At 38.3% G+C, this 13,582-nt stretch overlaps 1 protein-coding gene across 8 annotated transcripts in view; it reads left to right on the top strand.

Moving 5' to 3' along the window:
- The window catches only part of fryb (furry homolog b (Drosophila)), a gene marked incomplete in the record, with an annotated part of 75,711 nt that overhangs the window by 21,638 nt on the left and 40,491 nt on the right, over window positions 1-13,582 (top strand). For 5 of the 8 annotated variants that reach the window (XM_014003325.1, XM_014003322.1, XM_014003320.1 and 2 more), the window contains 6 exon segments: window positions 9,280-9,473; window positions 9,847-9,900; window positions 10,191-10,330; window positions 10,775-10,865; window positions 12,281-12,360; window positions 12,507-12,587. In XM_014003325.1, coding sequence (XP_013858779.1) covers window positions 9,354-9,473; window positions 9,847-9,900; window positions 10,191-10,330; window positions 10,775-10,865; window positions 12,281-12,360; window positions 12,507-12,587 — 566 coding nt within the window. 8 annotated transcript variants of the gene reach the window in all.

Here is a 13,582-nt window from a genome sequence, read left to right as displayed (position 1 = left end):
TGGGTGACCCTACCAGGGGCATAAAGCCCCAGACAGCATAGCTCCTAGGATCATTGGGACACTCAAACCCCTCCACCACGATAAGGTAGCAGCCCAAGGAGAGGTCATAATCATTAAAATAAAAGGACTGTACTTAAGAAGTATTTGTATTTCATGAATTATATTATTGCATTTGGCCGCAGCCCTCAGATAGATTTTCATTTTTGAAAAAATTTTTGGGCAGCTTTGATATATGTATATAAACTGAAACAGCTATACTAGTTCATCCTAAATTTAACATAAATTAATTATTTTAATACAACAGTCATTTCTGCAGTTTTTTTAGGGAGGTCACCTCCTAATAAAAGTCATTACGGAAAATCTAACTGCTCATTTTAAATCAATACCTTTACTTTTACTACTTAAGTACAAAAAATATCAGATACTTTAAGACTTTTACTCAAGTAATATTCCTAAAGGAGACTTTAACTTTTACCAAAGTMATTTTTTGGTAAGATACTTGTACTTTTACTCAAGTATCACTTTGAGGTACTTTATACAACACTGATGAAAATGTCTATAACTCAGTCCGTTCTACGGATACTTGAGTTGTCTTGACGAGAAATACCACAGGGTTTAACACTTTATTGAAAGTACAGCGTACACTAAATAAGAGTGGGTTTGTATGTGTTATTATCCATTGAAGCTGATGCTACAGAACAGTTGTTAACTATTGGTTGGCTCCTTCTGCCTGTCATTGTTTCTCTTGACTCTCATTGGTTGATGAGGTTTACAGCATCTGTAATCAGCACAATGTAAAAACAAAACATTTTCATTTCACTGTATCACATTCTCTGAACCCTCATTTTTATTTGTAGCTTATTTAACCTCACGATTTTCATTTAACTCTCCCTTATTTGTGTGATTCTTTCTCCCGTTCAGCAGCACTTGCTGTACGTTGTCCTCTAATACCGTCCCTGTCGTCCTCTCTTTCCTTTAAGAGGATTGGCCACTCGCTTCCCAACATCTGTGTATCGCTGTCCTGAGAGAGCAAAACAGAGAGAGGATGGGGGAGTGTTAGCCAGCGAGATAGCATCACAGAGCTCAGGAAAGGCTGAACGTGCTCTCTTTCTCTCTGACACACACACATTCCTACATCTGCACACACACACTTAGCAGCAGACAGCCGCAACATCCGCATCTCTCGTTGCCCATCTGCCTTTTGCTCTCGAAGCGATCTCCCCGTCCTCTCACTCGCTCTGTCCTCAACGCATCAGCCCGCCGTCCCGTCCCCCGTCTCCGCTGTCTGTCACCGTGGCGACCTAGCCTCTGCAGCCATGGCGACCAGCCAGCAAGATTCAGGGTTCTTTGACATCAGCCTGAAGTCTCTGCTCAAGTCTTTAGGAGGCAGTGAGTACAGCTAACAGTTGTGATGTGAACAGATGTGTTAGCTGCTTGTCCTCCAGGTTTTGTTTCTGTGTTTGAGGTACGAGACAGAACAGCTCAATAACTAGATCTACATTGTCAGTGTTTGTCAATATTACATAATGGAAAAATGCAAGTTATCCATCTGGAGGTACCCGCTCTAGAGGTTGAAGGTAAATTGTACTTGTCAGCAGTTTTCTAGTTTAACTGTACGTCACAGCTTTCATCTAACAAAGTGAAGAATCTTTGAATTTGAGGTCAATCATAGGGGTGGGAATCTTTAAATGCCTTTCGATTTGATTATGATCCAGAGAGCTGTGATTACAGTTATTGATTCATTTTGTTTATGAGGTTAAATTGGGACACGGCCCATGATGTTTATCCAAAACACTAAAACTGAAGTTCAGAGACAGAAATACAAATTTACAAATTAAGATAAGCTTATTATCTGTAAATAAACAATGATTCATGTATGGTTATTCTGCAGACCAACCATTAGCCAAGATGCTAACTTGTAAATGCCATAAAAAAAACACAGCATCATGTTAATCACTGGAAATCTACAAAAAATGTTTTAAAGTCTGCACTAAAATCAGTCATGTAATGATCACTTAAACTATTATTGTTACAAGAGATTAGTGCTATGACTTCTGTTACAATTTTCACAATTTAAAATTTATTCATAAGGAAGCTCTCCTTTGAAAAACAACTTAAATTCCTTCAGAAACACTTTTCCTTTTCAGATAAACTTTAGCATACTTGCTCTGTTTTTGTCTTTCTTATGCTACATTTAGCTTTAAGCTAGAATTCCGCTACATTTGTCTTTAGCCTTTAGCATTTGGCTTCTGTTATGCTATATTTAGTTTTATGCTACTATTTGCTAGCCTTTTGCAACTTAGCCAAATGTTTGTTGCTTTCAGTTAGCGTTTTGCCACTCTTAGTTTTATGTAGCTTTTTGCTACTTTTAGGGTTTTAGCTTGGGTTCTGCTTCCTTTAACAACTTGGTTTCATCTTGCTCAGAAATATTCAGTAAAGTCATTACACAGTTAGCATTCATACTTTCTATAGTATGAGTTATTTACATACCAACTGATGGAATCAAGTATGTTTATCAGCTTCTTTGTTTCTGTTTGCTAAAGAGACGTGAAAGGCCTGAGGCTTGCAGGAACAAACTCACAGCAGCATCTCCCATCAGTTTCTAACTGGACATTGTGTACTTCTAACTCACATATAAGTGGGTTCACAGATTTGCGACGTTATAATAAGCTGAGAGCATCTCAGTTTCATTGCTCCACTGGGACACATCACTGCGCAGCCTGCAGTTTTCTGTTAATGTGACAAAAGTTGCATTTTGTTGATTTTTTTCATTTTGTGGATGCGAACTTTTCTATAAGTGGTCATTAGATGCCTGTTTCAATCAATCAATGGGAACAAGATAAAATATGTTTCCAAGTTAGAATCATTAGGACCAAATTCAGTTGGGGAAGTTTGTTTGCACTAAAGTTGATCGTGATGAGGCAGTAGACGTAAAGGGCGTTCAATACTTAAGCAGTGAAATCGTAGATAAATAGCTGACATCAATGAGTTAAACTTGTTTGATCTCATGACTTGTTTTTTACATCTTGGTAAAAAGAAAAAGTCACACACAACTGAAAAAAGTTCAGATTTATTGGCAAGTTTAGTACAAAACCTTCAGTTCTGTCACTGCTACCGAAGGAGAAAGGGAGATAATGTTTGGGCCCATATTTGTTTGTTCTGTTAGCAACATATCTCATGAACTGTTTTAATGAACCTCAGGAAGTAATCATTGTACGTCTACAACTCTTTTGGAGTCATCCCAATTCAAGATGGCCACCACAGTCAATCGATATTAGTCAACACAAAAACGTCTCTAACTCAGTCAGTTTTCGATATACTGAGCTAAAATTTGGTGTGGTAGTAGCTGAGAGACATCCTCACATAAATTCTTGTCATTATAAGATAATCGTAGTTTAAAACTCTAAGAGGCATTCCTTCAAGAAGTCCTAGGTCATATGTTAATAAATCAAAATAACCTGCCAAAACAAAGCAATGATTTAAATAGTTCTAAAATCTTCATTCTGTTTAATCACATTTACAATTTATGATAATTTCCATACCTAAAGGCTTTATATCTTCCTGTGACTGCATGTTAAAATAAAAAAAGCATCCGTCATAGACAATAACCACACCAGACTCTCAGGATGTATCACACACACTGATAGCTGCCTCGTCTAACAACACACAGGTTTGGCTCTGGTCTTGTCAGGAGCAGTCAGTGTGTTCTCCGTTATTGTCTGTGCTGTTTGCAGTGACTCATTCAAGCTGTGTTACCTAGAAACTGCCAACAAACTCCAAAAACACACACCCAGGATCTTACAAAATTCAACAACACTTATCAGAAGACTGAACATTTCGTCCTTAATTTTTAACACAAGACGTGTTTAAAAATCACTCACTGTCATTCTCTTTCACAATATAAACTATTATTTATCCCTTCTGTATGTTCATGTGAAAGCATGAGGCAATCGGATGTTCTTGTTGTTGCCCTCTTCCAAAAGGGGAACGGTTGACAATAATGTTGTTTGCCTGGGTTCTTGTGTGTGTAAGTCTGTGTCTTTGCAAACACAAAAAATGGCAATAATTCTGCCCGTTTTATTGTTATCGAGCCAAAATTTGGTGTGGTAGTTGTTGAGACTAATCGCCAACACATAATTTGACAAAAGATTGTGTGAAATCTTTGCCCTAAACTTTACTAACAACTTTTGGATGTAACCCAATTTGTCCGTTATCTAAATATTCTATGACCTGCTGGACGGATTTTATTGAAACTTATTGAAAATATTACCTTTTGGAGTCAATGCGATTAAAAATAGTTGCCACAGGTAATTGACTTAAACAAAATGACTATAACTCAGTCTATTTGCAAAGTTATGTTCAAGATTTGACCAAAATTATTACTCTGTCTTTTCTCAACATGGATCTTAATTTTAAAATCTAGCCTGAAACACGAAAGGCAAAGCGCATTCCTTTAAAAAATTTTAGCCCTTAATTGTTTTCTAGATTTATAGTTTACCTAAATCTAGAAAATAAATCACATATTTAGCAGTTCGTTGTGATTTCTTTGTCATCTCAGTCTCTTCATCAACATAGTCTTGCTCATAGTATTTCAGATAAAATATCTGCAGTAAATTGTAGAAAACTTGAACATTACCGACGGAACATGCAGGCTTTCTTCTGAATGCTGCATCATGCAAATCATAAACTGAATGCTCAATCATGCAAATCATAAACTGAATGCTGAATCATGCAAATCATAAACTGAATGCTGAATCATGCAAACGCCTGCGGAGGTCTCAGAAAATGCTCCGGTACATCTTAATCATCATTATGTGTTTCTGCTCATCTCTCTCTACTGACAAGGCTTAAAACACACATTTGCCCTCACCTCTTGCTTACGTTTCTAATTGTCTCTTTTCTGAGTCAACTTTTCACACTCAGTTTGCACGCATGAATTAATTTCTCTCATTTACACTTTTGTCCACGTGTATTTCTTTCTGTGCGATTGCATTCATGTGCACTTATGTATGGGTAAGGGTCAGTGGGAGTGGTGGGTATGTAAGAGAGTGACCGCCAGCAGTCTATATATAACTTCTCCCTCCTCCCCTTTGGCTCCGTCTCGGAACAGTGTTGAAATTCCAGCTCAAATCTTCTGGTCAGACCTCCACAAGGAGCCGACTCCACTTAACTCCTACTGACAACTTAAAGACAACCACACAGCCGCTTCAAAGGAGCACTTCACCTCAGGTCCTTTTGGTTTCTCTTTTCTCAGTGAGTTTCAAGATTCCAAGGTCACGGGAACTGCTGCACGGAGACGGCCTGGCAGGTCGGAGGCTTAGCAGAAGTTCAAGTAGAATCTAATAGTTGTTCTGCAGGCTCAGATAGCTGTCAGACATGGGGCCTCGCAGAGACTCTGATCTACCCGAACCTTTGCTGGAGCTGGACTTCTGGCAAACTTTGGATTACTTTTGGTAGAGTTTCATCACGATCAAATTAGGCTGTTTGTTTTGTCAATCTGAAGCTCTGAGGAGTCGAGCTGCCTTCACGTGGACACTTTCAATCTGGTTATGGCTCCTCCAGACTGGATACAATTTATCTTCTCGTGTCAGTTAGGTTTTATTTGAGAAAAAGCTGTAATCTTTCCCTTTTTTTCGACTGACTTTTTCACAAGGATGGAGCTCGACATTTTTAACTTTGGTTAAACTGTCCAAGTGTCAAAACCAGGGATTTAACGAGTTTCTCAATGGAGAAGTAGTTGGATAATCCATCTAACTGTTGCTCACTTCATAGACTATACCTGAACGGTTTTTTTTTTCTGGATTATGGAGGTCCCAACAAAATGGAGCAGGGCAAGTGTCATCAGCTTCATAAAGGGTCTTGGTAAGAGTATGCAAGTGTGCGTTTGCATCCACATGTGCTTGCATCGTATGAGGTCTCAGGTTTCATTCAAACACTTTGTCGTATGAGGCGAGAAGGCCTCTGAGAGTTAGTTCTCACCTTTCCACTGAGGTCCGGTCAAATGGTCATGAAAGCTCAATAAGGCCCAACATTGTTAACTCATAATTTTTTCAATTCAATTCAAAAAATTTATTAATTTCATTGAAAAATAACTATATACAACAACAAAAAAATAAACCAAAAAAAATACAAATCAAAATAAAATGAAAGGCAACAGAAGAATAATAAATCTTATTATGTCTGCCCCTTTTCTCCGCAGAATATACTCAAATAATGGTTGCGTTGACTGCACTGGTCAACATCAATAGCTCGCAGCTGAAACTGTGAGCAAATTTAGGAAATTTACTGTCTATTTTCAAAGCAACTCTTACATAACTTTCTAGATTCCTCTCATTCTTTAATACCTGTTTAATATTGCAATTTGTAGTAGGGTTGGGCACAATTGTATCGTGTGCAATTAATCGTCAGAAAAACATTAATCGATTACTTTTTGGCACTTGACAATTAATATGATTAACGCCACCAGGCAGGGTCCGCTCGGTGCTCCTCTCTGCTTCAGATATGATGAAYGTAAAAAAAAGTTCTGTAATTTATTTATCTATCAACACAATTTATAATTTGATGTATAGCCTGAAGTCTGTAATTTTGACACAATTTGGAACAGATTTTTACGAAGAGCAAATCTTTCCCACTAAACTGGTCATGTGACCAGGACATAAGGGTGTCCAGGGACTCCAGGGGATTAATCGTCAAATTAATCGTTATCGACTAAATACCATAATTAATCGGGATTCATTTTTCTGCCAATATTGCCCAACCCTACTTTGTAGGAATTAATGGTATCCAGTTTATCTAGTGATGAAATGATAACAGTGATTTAAGTGAAAGTATGCACTGGGAGTGTGAGTCTGTCTACTTCTTGGCATGTGTCCGCTGTCAAAGTTAAATACCACTGTTTAGACATGGCTGCGAGATGATTTCTGAAGAAATAATTAGTCCTGTGATAGATTTTGCCTTTGACATGCATCTCCTTCAAATACACAAAGTCAAAAAAAACTTCTTCATATTTAAGAACTTGGCGTATTACACATGATTTTACCCATTTTGTCACACAACTGGCATATTGTCGTTTGAATTTGGCTCAGCCAAAGTGAAACAGGAAGTAACATCAAAGGGGAACTCTTTAAAAAACTCTCTGGTCTTTGCTTGTTAAAACAATATTATTTGAACTCTTCTTCATCTCTGATAGTGACTCAAAATAATTTACAGAAACATCAAATTCTTCTCTACASTCTGTGTTGTTAGCCACTGTAGCAATGCTTTTGCCTACATACATACATTCCCTTTTGACATCACTTACTGTTACATCACATGCAAATATCTCATCAACTGTTCAGCTCAGTTTTTTTGCAATATGGTATTCATGTTATATTTCTAAAAATTTGTTCACATTTATTACAGAAATTTGATGTAACAGGCACTTTAAAATCAAAGGTCTGTCTTGGTTCAAAAAGTAGAAATCATCACTATAAATGGTTGCCTTTAGAATAACGCACTGATACAGCGGGTAAAATAAGTATTGAACACTTCACCATTTTTCTCAGTAAATATATTACTAGAGGTGCTAATGACATGAAATTTTCACCAGATGTCGGTAACAACCCAAGTGATCCATACATACRAAGAAATCAAACCATAAATGTCCAGAAATDAAGTTATTTGTAATAATGTGGAATAGCACATGGAAAAAGTATTGAACACATGAAGAAAGGGAGGTGTAAAATGGCATGAAAAGACAAGACACCAGCTGAACTCTCTCAGTAATTAGAAAACAAGCCTGCCCCTTGTCAGTGCAAGTTAATATCAGCTGGTTCAGTCCCAAATGATGGCCAGGTATCACACAAGAACCATCTGATGATGGGTAAAAGTAAAGAGCTCTCTCAAGACCTTCACAACCTTATTGTTGCAAAGCGTAATGATGGCATCGGTTACAGAAGAATGTCTAAACTTCTGAAGGTTCCAGTGAGCACTGTTGGGGCCATAATTCAGAAGTGGAAAGAACATTATTTCACCATAAACTGACCACGACCAGGTGCTCCTCACAAGATTTCTGACAGAGGAGTGAAAAGAATTATCAGAAGAGTTGTCCAAGAGCCAAGGACCACTTGTGGAGAGCTTCAGAAAGACCTGGAATTAGCAGGTACGTTTGTTTCAAAGAAAACAATAATTAATGCACTGAACCACCATGGYCTGTATGCACGCTCACCACGCAAGACTCCACTGCTGAAGAAACAGCATGTTGAAGCTCCTTTAAAGTCTGCTGCACAACATTTAAACAAGCCTGTGTAATACTGGGAGAATATAGTCTGGTCAGATGAGACCAACATTGAACTGTTTGGATGCCAGAATACACATCATGTTTGGAGGTCAAATGGCACTGCACATCAGCCCAAAAACACCATACCAACAGTGAAGTTTGGAGGTGAGAACATCATGGTGTGGGGCTGTTTTTCAGCATATGGTACTGGCAAACTTCAAATAAATGAAGGAAGGATGAATGGAAAAATGTACAGAGACATTCTTGATAAAAATCTGCTTCCATCTACCAGGATGATGAAGATGAAACGTGGCTGGACATTTCAGCAAGACAATGAGCCCAAACACAAAGCCAAGGAAACTCTCAGTTGGTTTCAGAGAAAGAAACTAAAGCTGCTGGAATGGCCCAGCCAATCACCTGACCTGAATCTAACAGAAAATCTATGGAAAGAACTAAAGATCAGAGTTCATAGAAGAGGTCCACGAAACCTTCAAGATTTGAAGACTGTTTGTGTGGAAGAATGGGCCAAAATCACACCTGAGCAATGCATGCCACTAGTTTCTCCATACAGGAGACGTCTTGAAGCTGTCATTGACAACAAAGGCTTTTGTACAAAGTATTAGATAAATTTCAGTAAGTGTGTTCAATACTTTTCCCCTGCGCCATTCCACATTATTACAAATAACTTCATTTCTGGACATTTATGGTTTGATTTCTTTGTATGTATGGACTTGGGTTGTTACCAACATCTGGTGAAAATTTCATGTCTTTAGCACCTCTAGTAATATATTTACTGAGAAAAATGGTGACGTGTTCAATACTTATTTTACCCGCTCTACATTGTCTATGTTGTGACTCATTGTAAATAAAACTCCCTAAATCCACTTCCTAGTACCATATGATTTTCAAACCAGAAATATAAAGTAATTCACCCATAATAAAATAATCACTGCAAAGTAACAAAATAAATTCAAATTAAAAGTAAAGCTTCTAAAAATAACACCTTTGCTTTTTTTTTTTAGCCTCTCCAGTGGGACTGAAGCCCCCAATCCCACCTGTCAGCGCCACATTGGGAGAGAGGAAGGGTCCGGTCATCATGGCGCCCGTCAACGTAGACCCAGAGAGCAAACCGGGCGAGTTCGTCCTAAAGAGTCTGTTCGCCAACTTCACCTTGCTCTCCGAACGCAAAATCCGCATCATCATGGCAGAGCCACTGGTGACTGAGTTTATATGGATTTTTAATTAGGGATGTGACTCAGCTTCTATGGGATTCCTCTCCGGTTACAGAGTCAAGGATTATATATCTTAGTCATTTATCTGATTTTTTTTTTGTGACTTTAAATGAGATCATGAGCTGAGTAATAGGTTTATGTGTAGAAAGTTGTCTACAGTAAACATTGCAGTTTTTAGCATCGTATTCCAGAACAAGTTGTAGTTTTAGTTTATGTAAAACACTTTTAGTAATTACTGTCATTCAAACAAATAACACATATCATAGGAACACTTTTAAGTTATGTTTTTTCTAATTTTAATAACATTTCTGCTGCCAGTCATTATAGCTTTACCTTTTGTGTGTTCACTTCTTACAGGAGAAGCCGCTCAACAAATCTCTGCAGAGAGGAGAAGACCCGCAGTTTGACCAGGTGTGCAAACATCACRTTGATCCGCTCTCTTTTTTTAAATCTAGTTTGTAACATTAGCTTGAGTAATGAAAGAGATAAACATCAGGGGGATTTAGTTGCTCAGTGGTCAGGGTCTCGTAATACCTGAGACTGCAGTTTCAAGCCCAGATCATGTGAAGAACAGCATCCGGAATCAAACAATTGTCAAATCTTTCATGTTTGCTCRCTGTGGTGACCCCTGAAGAAAAAGACAATAAAAGAGACAAAACTGTCTGTTTYKAAGCTTTTRCATCTTTCTCGTCTCTGCGCAGCTGATCAGCACGATGAGCTCTCTAGCTGAGTACTGCCTGCCGTCCATCTTGAAGACTCTGTTCGACTGGTACAAGCGGCAGAATGGTCTTGAGGATGAGTCCCACGAGTACCGACCCAGAGCCAACACCAAGTCAAAAAAGTGAGAGCACACAAGCAGCCCACTCACTTCTTCCACCTTGCTGTGTCATCATGAATGCAAATCTGTGTGGGTGAAACTTCTTTTTGTTAAGAAAAAAAAAGAGAACTGTGAGTTCAACAAAGTGCTATAAAACCATCACACATGAAACAAGTGGGTTTTATTCTGGTTTTACAATAGAATGCTGCTTTAAAACAAAACAGGGCTTGTTTCTGAATGTAAAACAAGCTGTACTCATCAGACTGGGGATCACGTAGTTGYGAACATTAACTGGTAACTCTAATAAGAAGCAGAAGTGTCTGCACGCCAAACACTGATGCAACAACAGGAACAAGTAGGAGCTCATCCGGGAGCTTTTACTGGAGGAGATCTGTTCAGGACAAACACGGCTGCAACAAATGAGAGCAGTATTGTCTGAGTGTTTCTGATTGTGTCTCTCTGTCTCAGTGATGAACAACAGAAAGACTACTTACTGGAGCGGAGGGATCTGGCGATAGACTTCATCTTTTCTCTTGTGCTTATAGAAGTTTTGAAACAGGTGAGGCTCATTTCAYTGCGTGACTAATCTTTTTGCACTTCACTGTCTCCTCTATTGACCTTTGACCCAAAAATGGTCGACTTCTTGTTGGTTTTAGGGGATACCCACAAGAGACTTTTTTTCTCGATTTGGGGAGTTTTACCCATGCCCCAAATTTCAGCTCTCTTGGACTTTCCAGCTCCTCTATCTCACTTTAGGTGGCGCTGTCGAGTCATTTGGCCACACCCAAATAGATGACTGCAAACCAAAAAAACTAACCACTTATGATGTTTGTTCTTGGGCCTCTTTAACTAACAAACTAATCATTTTGTGTCAGTCCTTTGTGTCTTTTTATGTTTTAAATAGAAAATCTGAGCCCACATACCAAAATTTGTCTGGCCCATTTCTGGCCCACTCAATGCACTAAACATTCTATCACTTAGCCCAGATACCACAAAGAAAAACAACTGTTTGGTAGACCAGATGGGGTTTACCAGGTGGTCCATTCATGGACCAGCAACACATAAATCAAACTAAAACCAGGCCAGTTGTGACAGATTTGGGACAAATAAACCAAGCTACAATTGGGCCAGTCATGGCATCAACAGATTTGAGCTACATAAACAAAACCACAATTGGACTAGTTATGGCATAGACAGCTTTGGGCCACATAAAACCAAACTACAACTGGACCATTTGTGACATCAACAGATTTGAGCTGCATAAACAAAACCACAACTGGGCCAGTCATGGCATTAACAGATTTGGGCCACATGAACCCAAATTACAACTGGATCAGTTGTGGCATCAACAGATTTGGGCCACATGAACCCAAACTACAACTGGACCAGTTGTGGCATCAACAGATTTGAGCTACATAAACAAAACCACAATTGGACCAGTTATGGCATTGACAGCTTTAGGCCACAGAAACCAAACTACAACTGGGCCAGTTGTGACATGCCATTTTAAAAACAATGCCAYTGTTGTCCACCACACCCAATTGAAAAACCATTTGCCATGCCAGCAGTGCCAGCTTGACACCAGATCTGGCCCACACCTGCCTGCAATCAGGGATCAATCAGATTAATGTCAATAATCAGTTATCATTTTTAATGTTACCCTCTAAAAATCTAAAGAAAACACAAAAAAAAGTAAACCTACAGTAAAATCCAGAGTTTATACTTGATGTGTGATGGATGAAGTATGACATCATTGCATTAACTAGTTGACTTTTGTATACTGTACATTTAGTTATACTTGAGACAAAAGAATTTGACTTATTTGTAATCAAGTCATGTTTCTATGAATATGTAACGCCCAGCTCATCAAACTGCAAGAATATAAATGAAGTATTTTTATTTTTAGATATGATTAAAAGTTATTATGCATTTAGTGAAAGGCTAAATTTTATTTATTTTTTTCCATGAATCCAGATCCCACTTCATCCACTTTTAGACGGACTCATCCAGGAAGTTGTAAACCTCGCCTTCAAGCATTTCAAATACAAGGAGGGGTAAGAGGCCTAATGAACAGAAACAATCGATAAAATCCATTTAATGAAGCTTAGAGTTTGTTTTGTTGTTATAATAGCTCTGACCAGCACTGTTTCTGTTTTTTAATTTATTTTTAATGACACTGATAAATGTTTTGACTTCCTAGGTATCTGGGGCCAAACACAGGCAACATGCACATCGTGGCTGACCTCTATGCTGAGGTGGTGGGAGTCGTAGCTCAGTCGAGGTACATGTTGGCTTAAGTTTTCATGYTGTTTTAAGGCTTTTAACCCAAATATCTGTATGATATTTAACTGTGGCAAATGCCACCTTTCACCTCGGCACGAGTGAGGACAGTAATGTCGTAATGGCAGTTGTTCTTCTGATCTGTGTGTGTTCATGTGTTCATAAACACTTGTGTGTTTGTGAGCAGGAGGATAATGACTCTCTAGATGATGGTCCTCAAACTGTGTAATGTTGTGTGTGATGAAAGATGAACACTGGTCCCATTTCGCAGGAGGTTATTACTGTTTTGTTAGAGTTCATGAAGCAGCAGACACRATTTACACACATCAATTAACACAGTCATCAATTCAATAATGGATCAACGTCAGCACTTTCTAGTCAGCAAACAGACTYGTTCCTTACCAGTTGATGAGCTTTTCACATCATTAAGACTCTTAATTGAGTTTTAACAATGGTATTTATTTAAAGTGGTTATTTATATGAAAACCTTTAAAAATACTGAGTACATRCCTTATAGACAAATCTGTTCTTCTCGTGTTTGTGTTTGTCTCATAGACACACCCTGCRCTAGATGTGAGGCAGATAACTTTTTCTCTTGCACAAGAGCTGYGTGAAGTGCACAAAAAGCACATGCTCTTTTTTCCCCCTCTGCATCACCCCTCCAGATGCCATTCTAAGTTTAGTTCTGTTGGTAAAACATATCTGGATCATGAGGATACACACAAACACACACTCAGGCGCTCACACCCATTCCACATAAAAATGCAGATTAAAATCACACAGAGTAGCTGATAAATACTTTTTTGCTATTATGTAGGTAGGCAGTAGGGTAACGCTTTCTTTTTATGGTACCCTTATTACCATGTTATTACAAGGTAATAAAAATGTAATTAAATGTTATTACTACCTTATTACCATGTAATTACAAGGTAATAAAAATGTAATTAAATGCAATTACTACCTTATGACCAGGTGATAAAAATGTAATTACGTGGT

This window comes from Austrofundulus limnaeus, unplaced genomic scaffold (genome assembly GCF_001266775.1).
Source record: "Austrofundulus limnaeus strain Quisiro unplaced genomic scaffold, Austrofundulus_limnaeus-1.0 Scaffold17, whole genome shotgun sequence".
NCBI lineage: Eukaryota > Metazoa > Chordata > Actinopteri > Cyprinodontiformes > Rivulidae > Austrofundulus > Austrofundulus limnaeus.
This window is presented reverse-complemented; position numbering and strand designations above follow the sequence as displayed.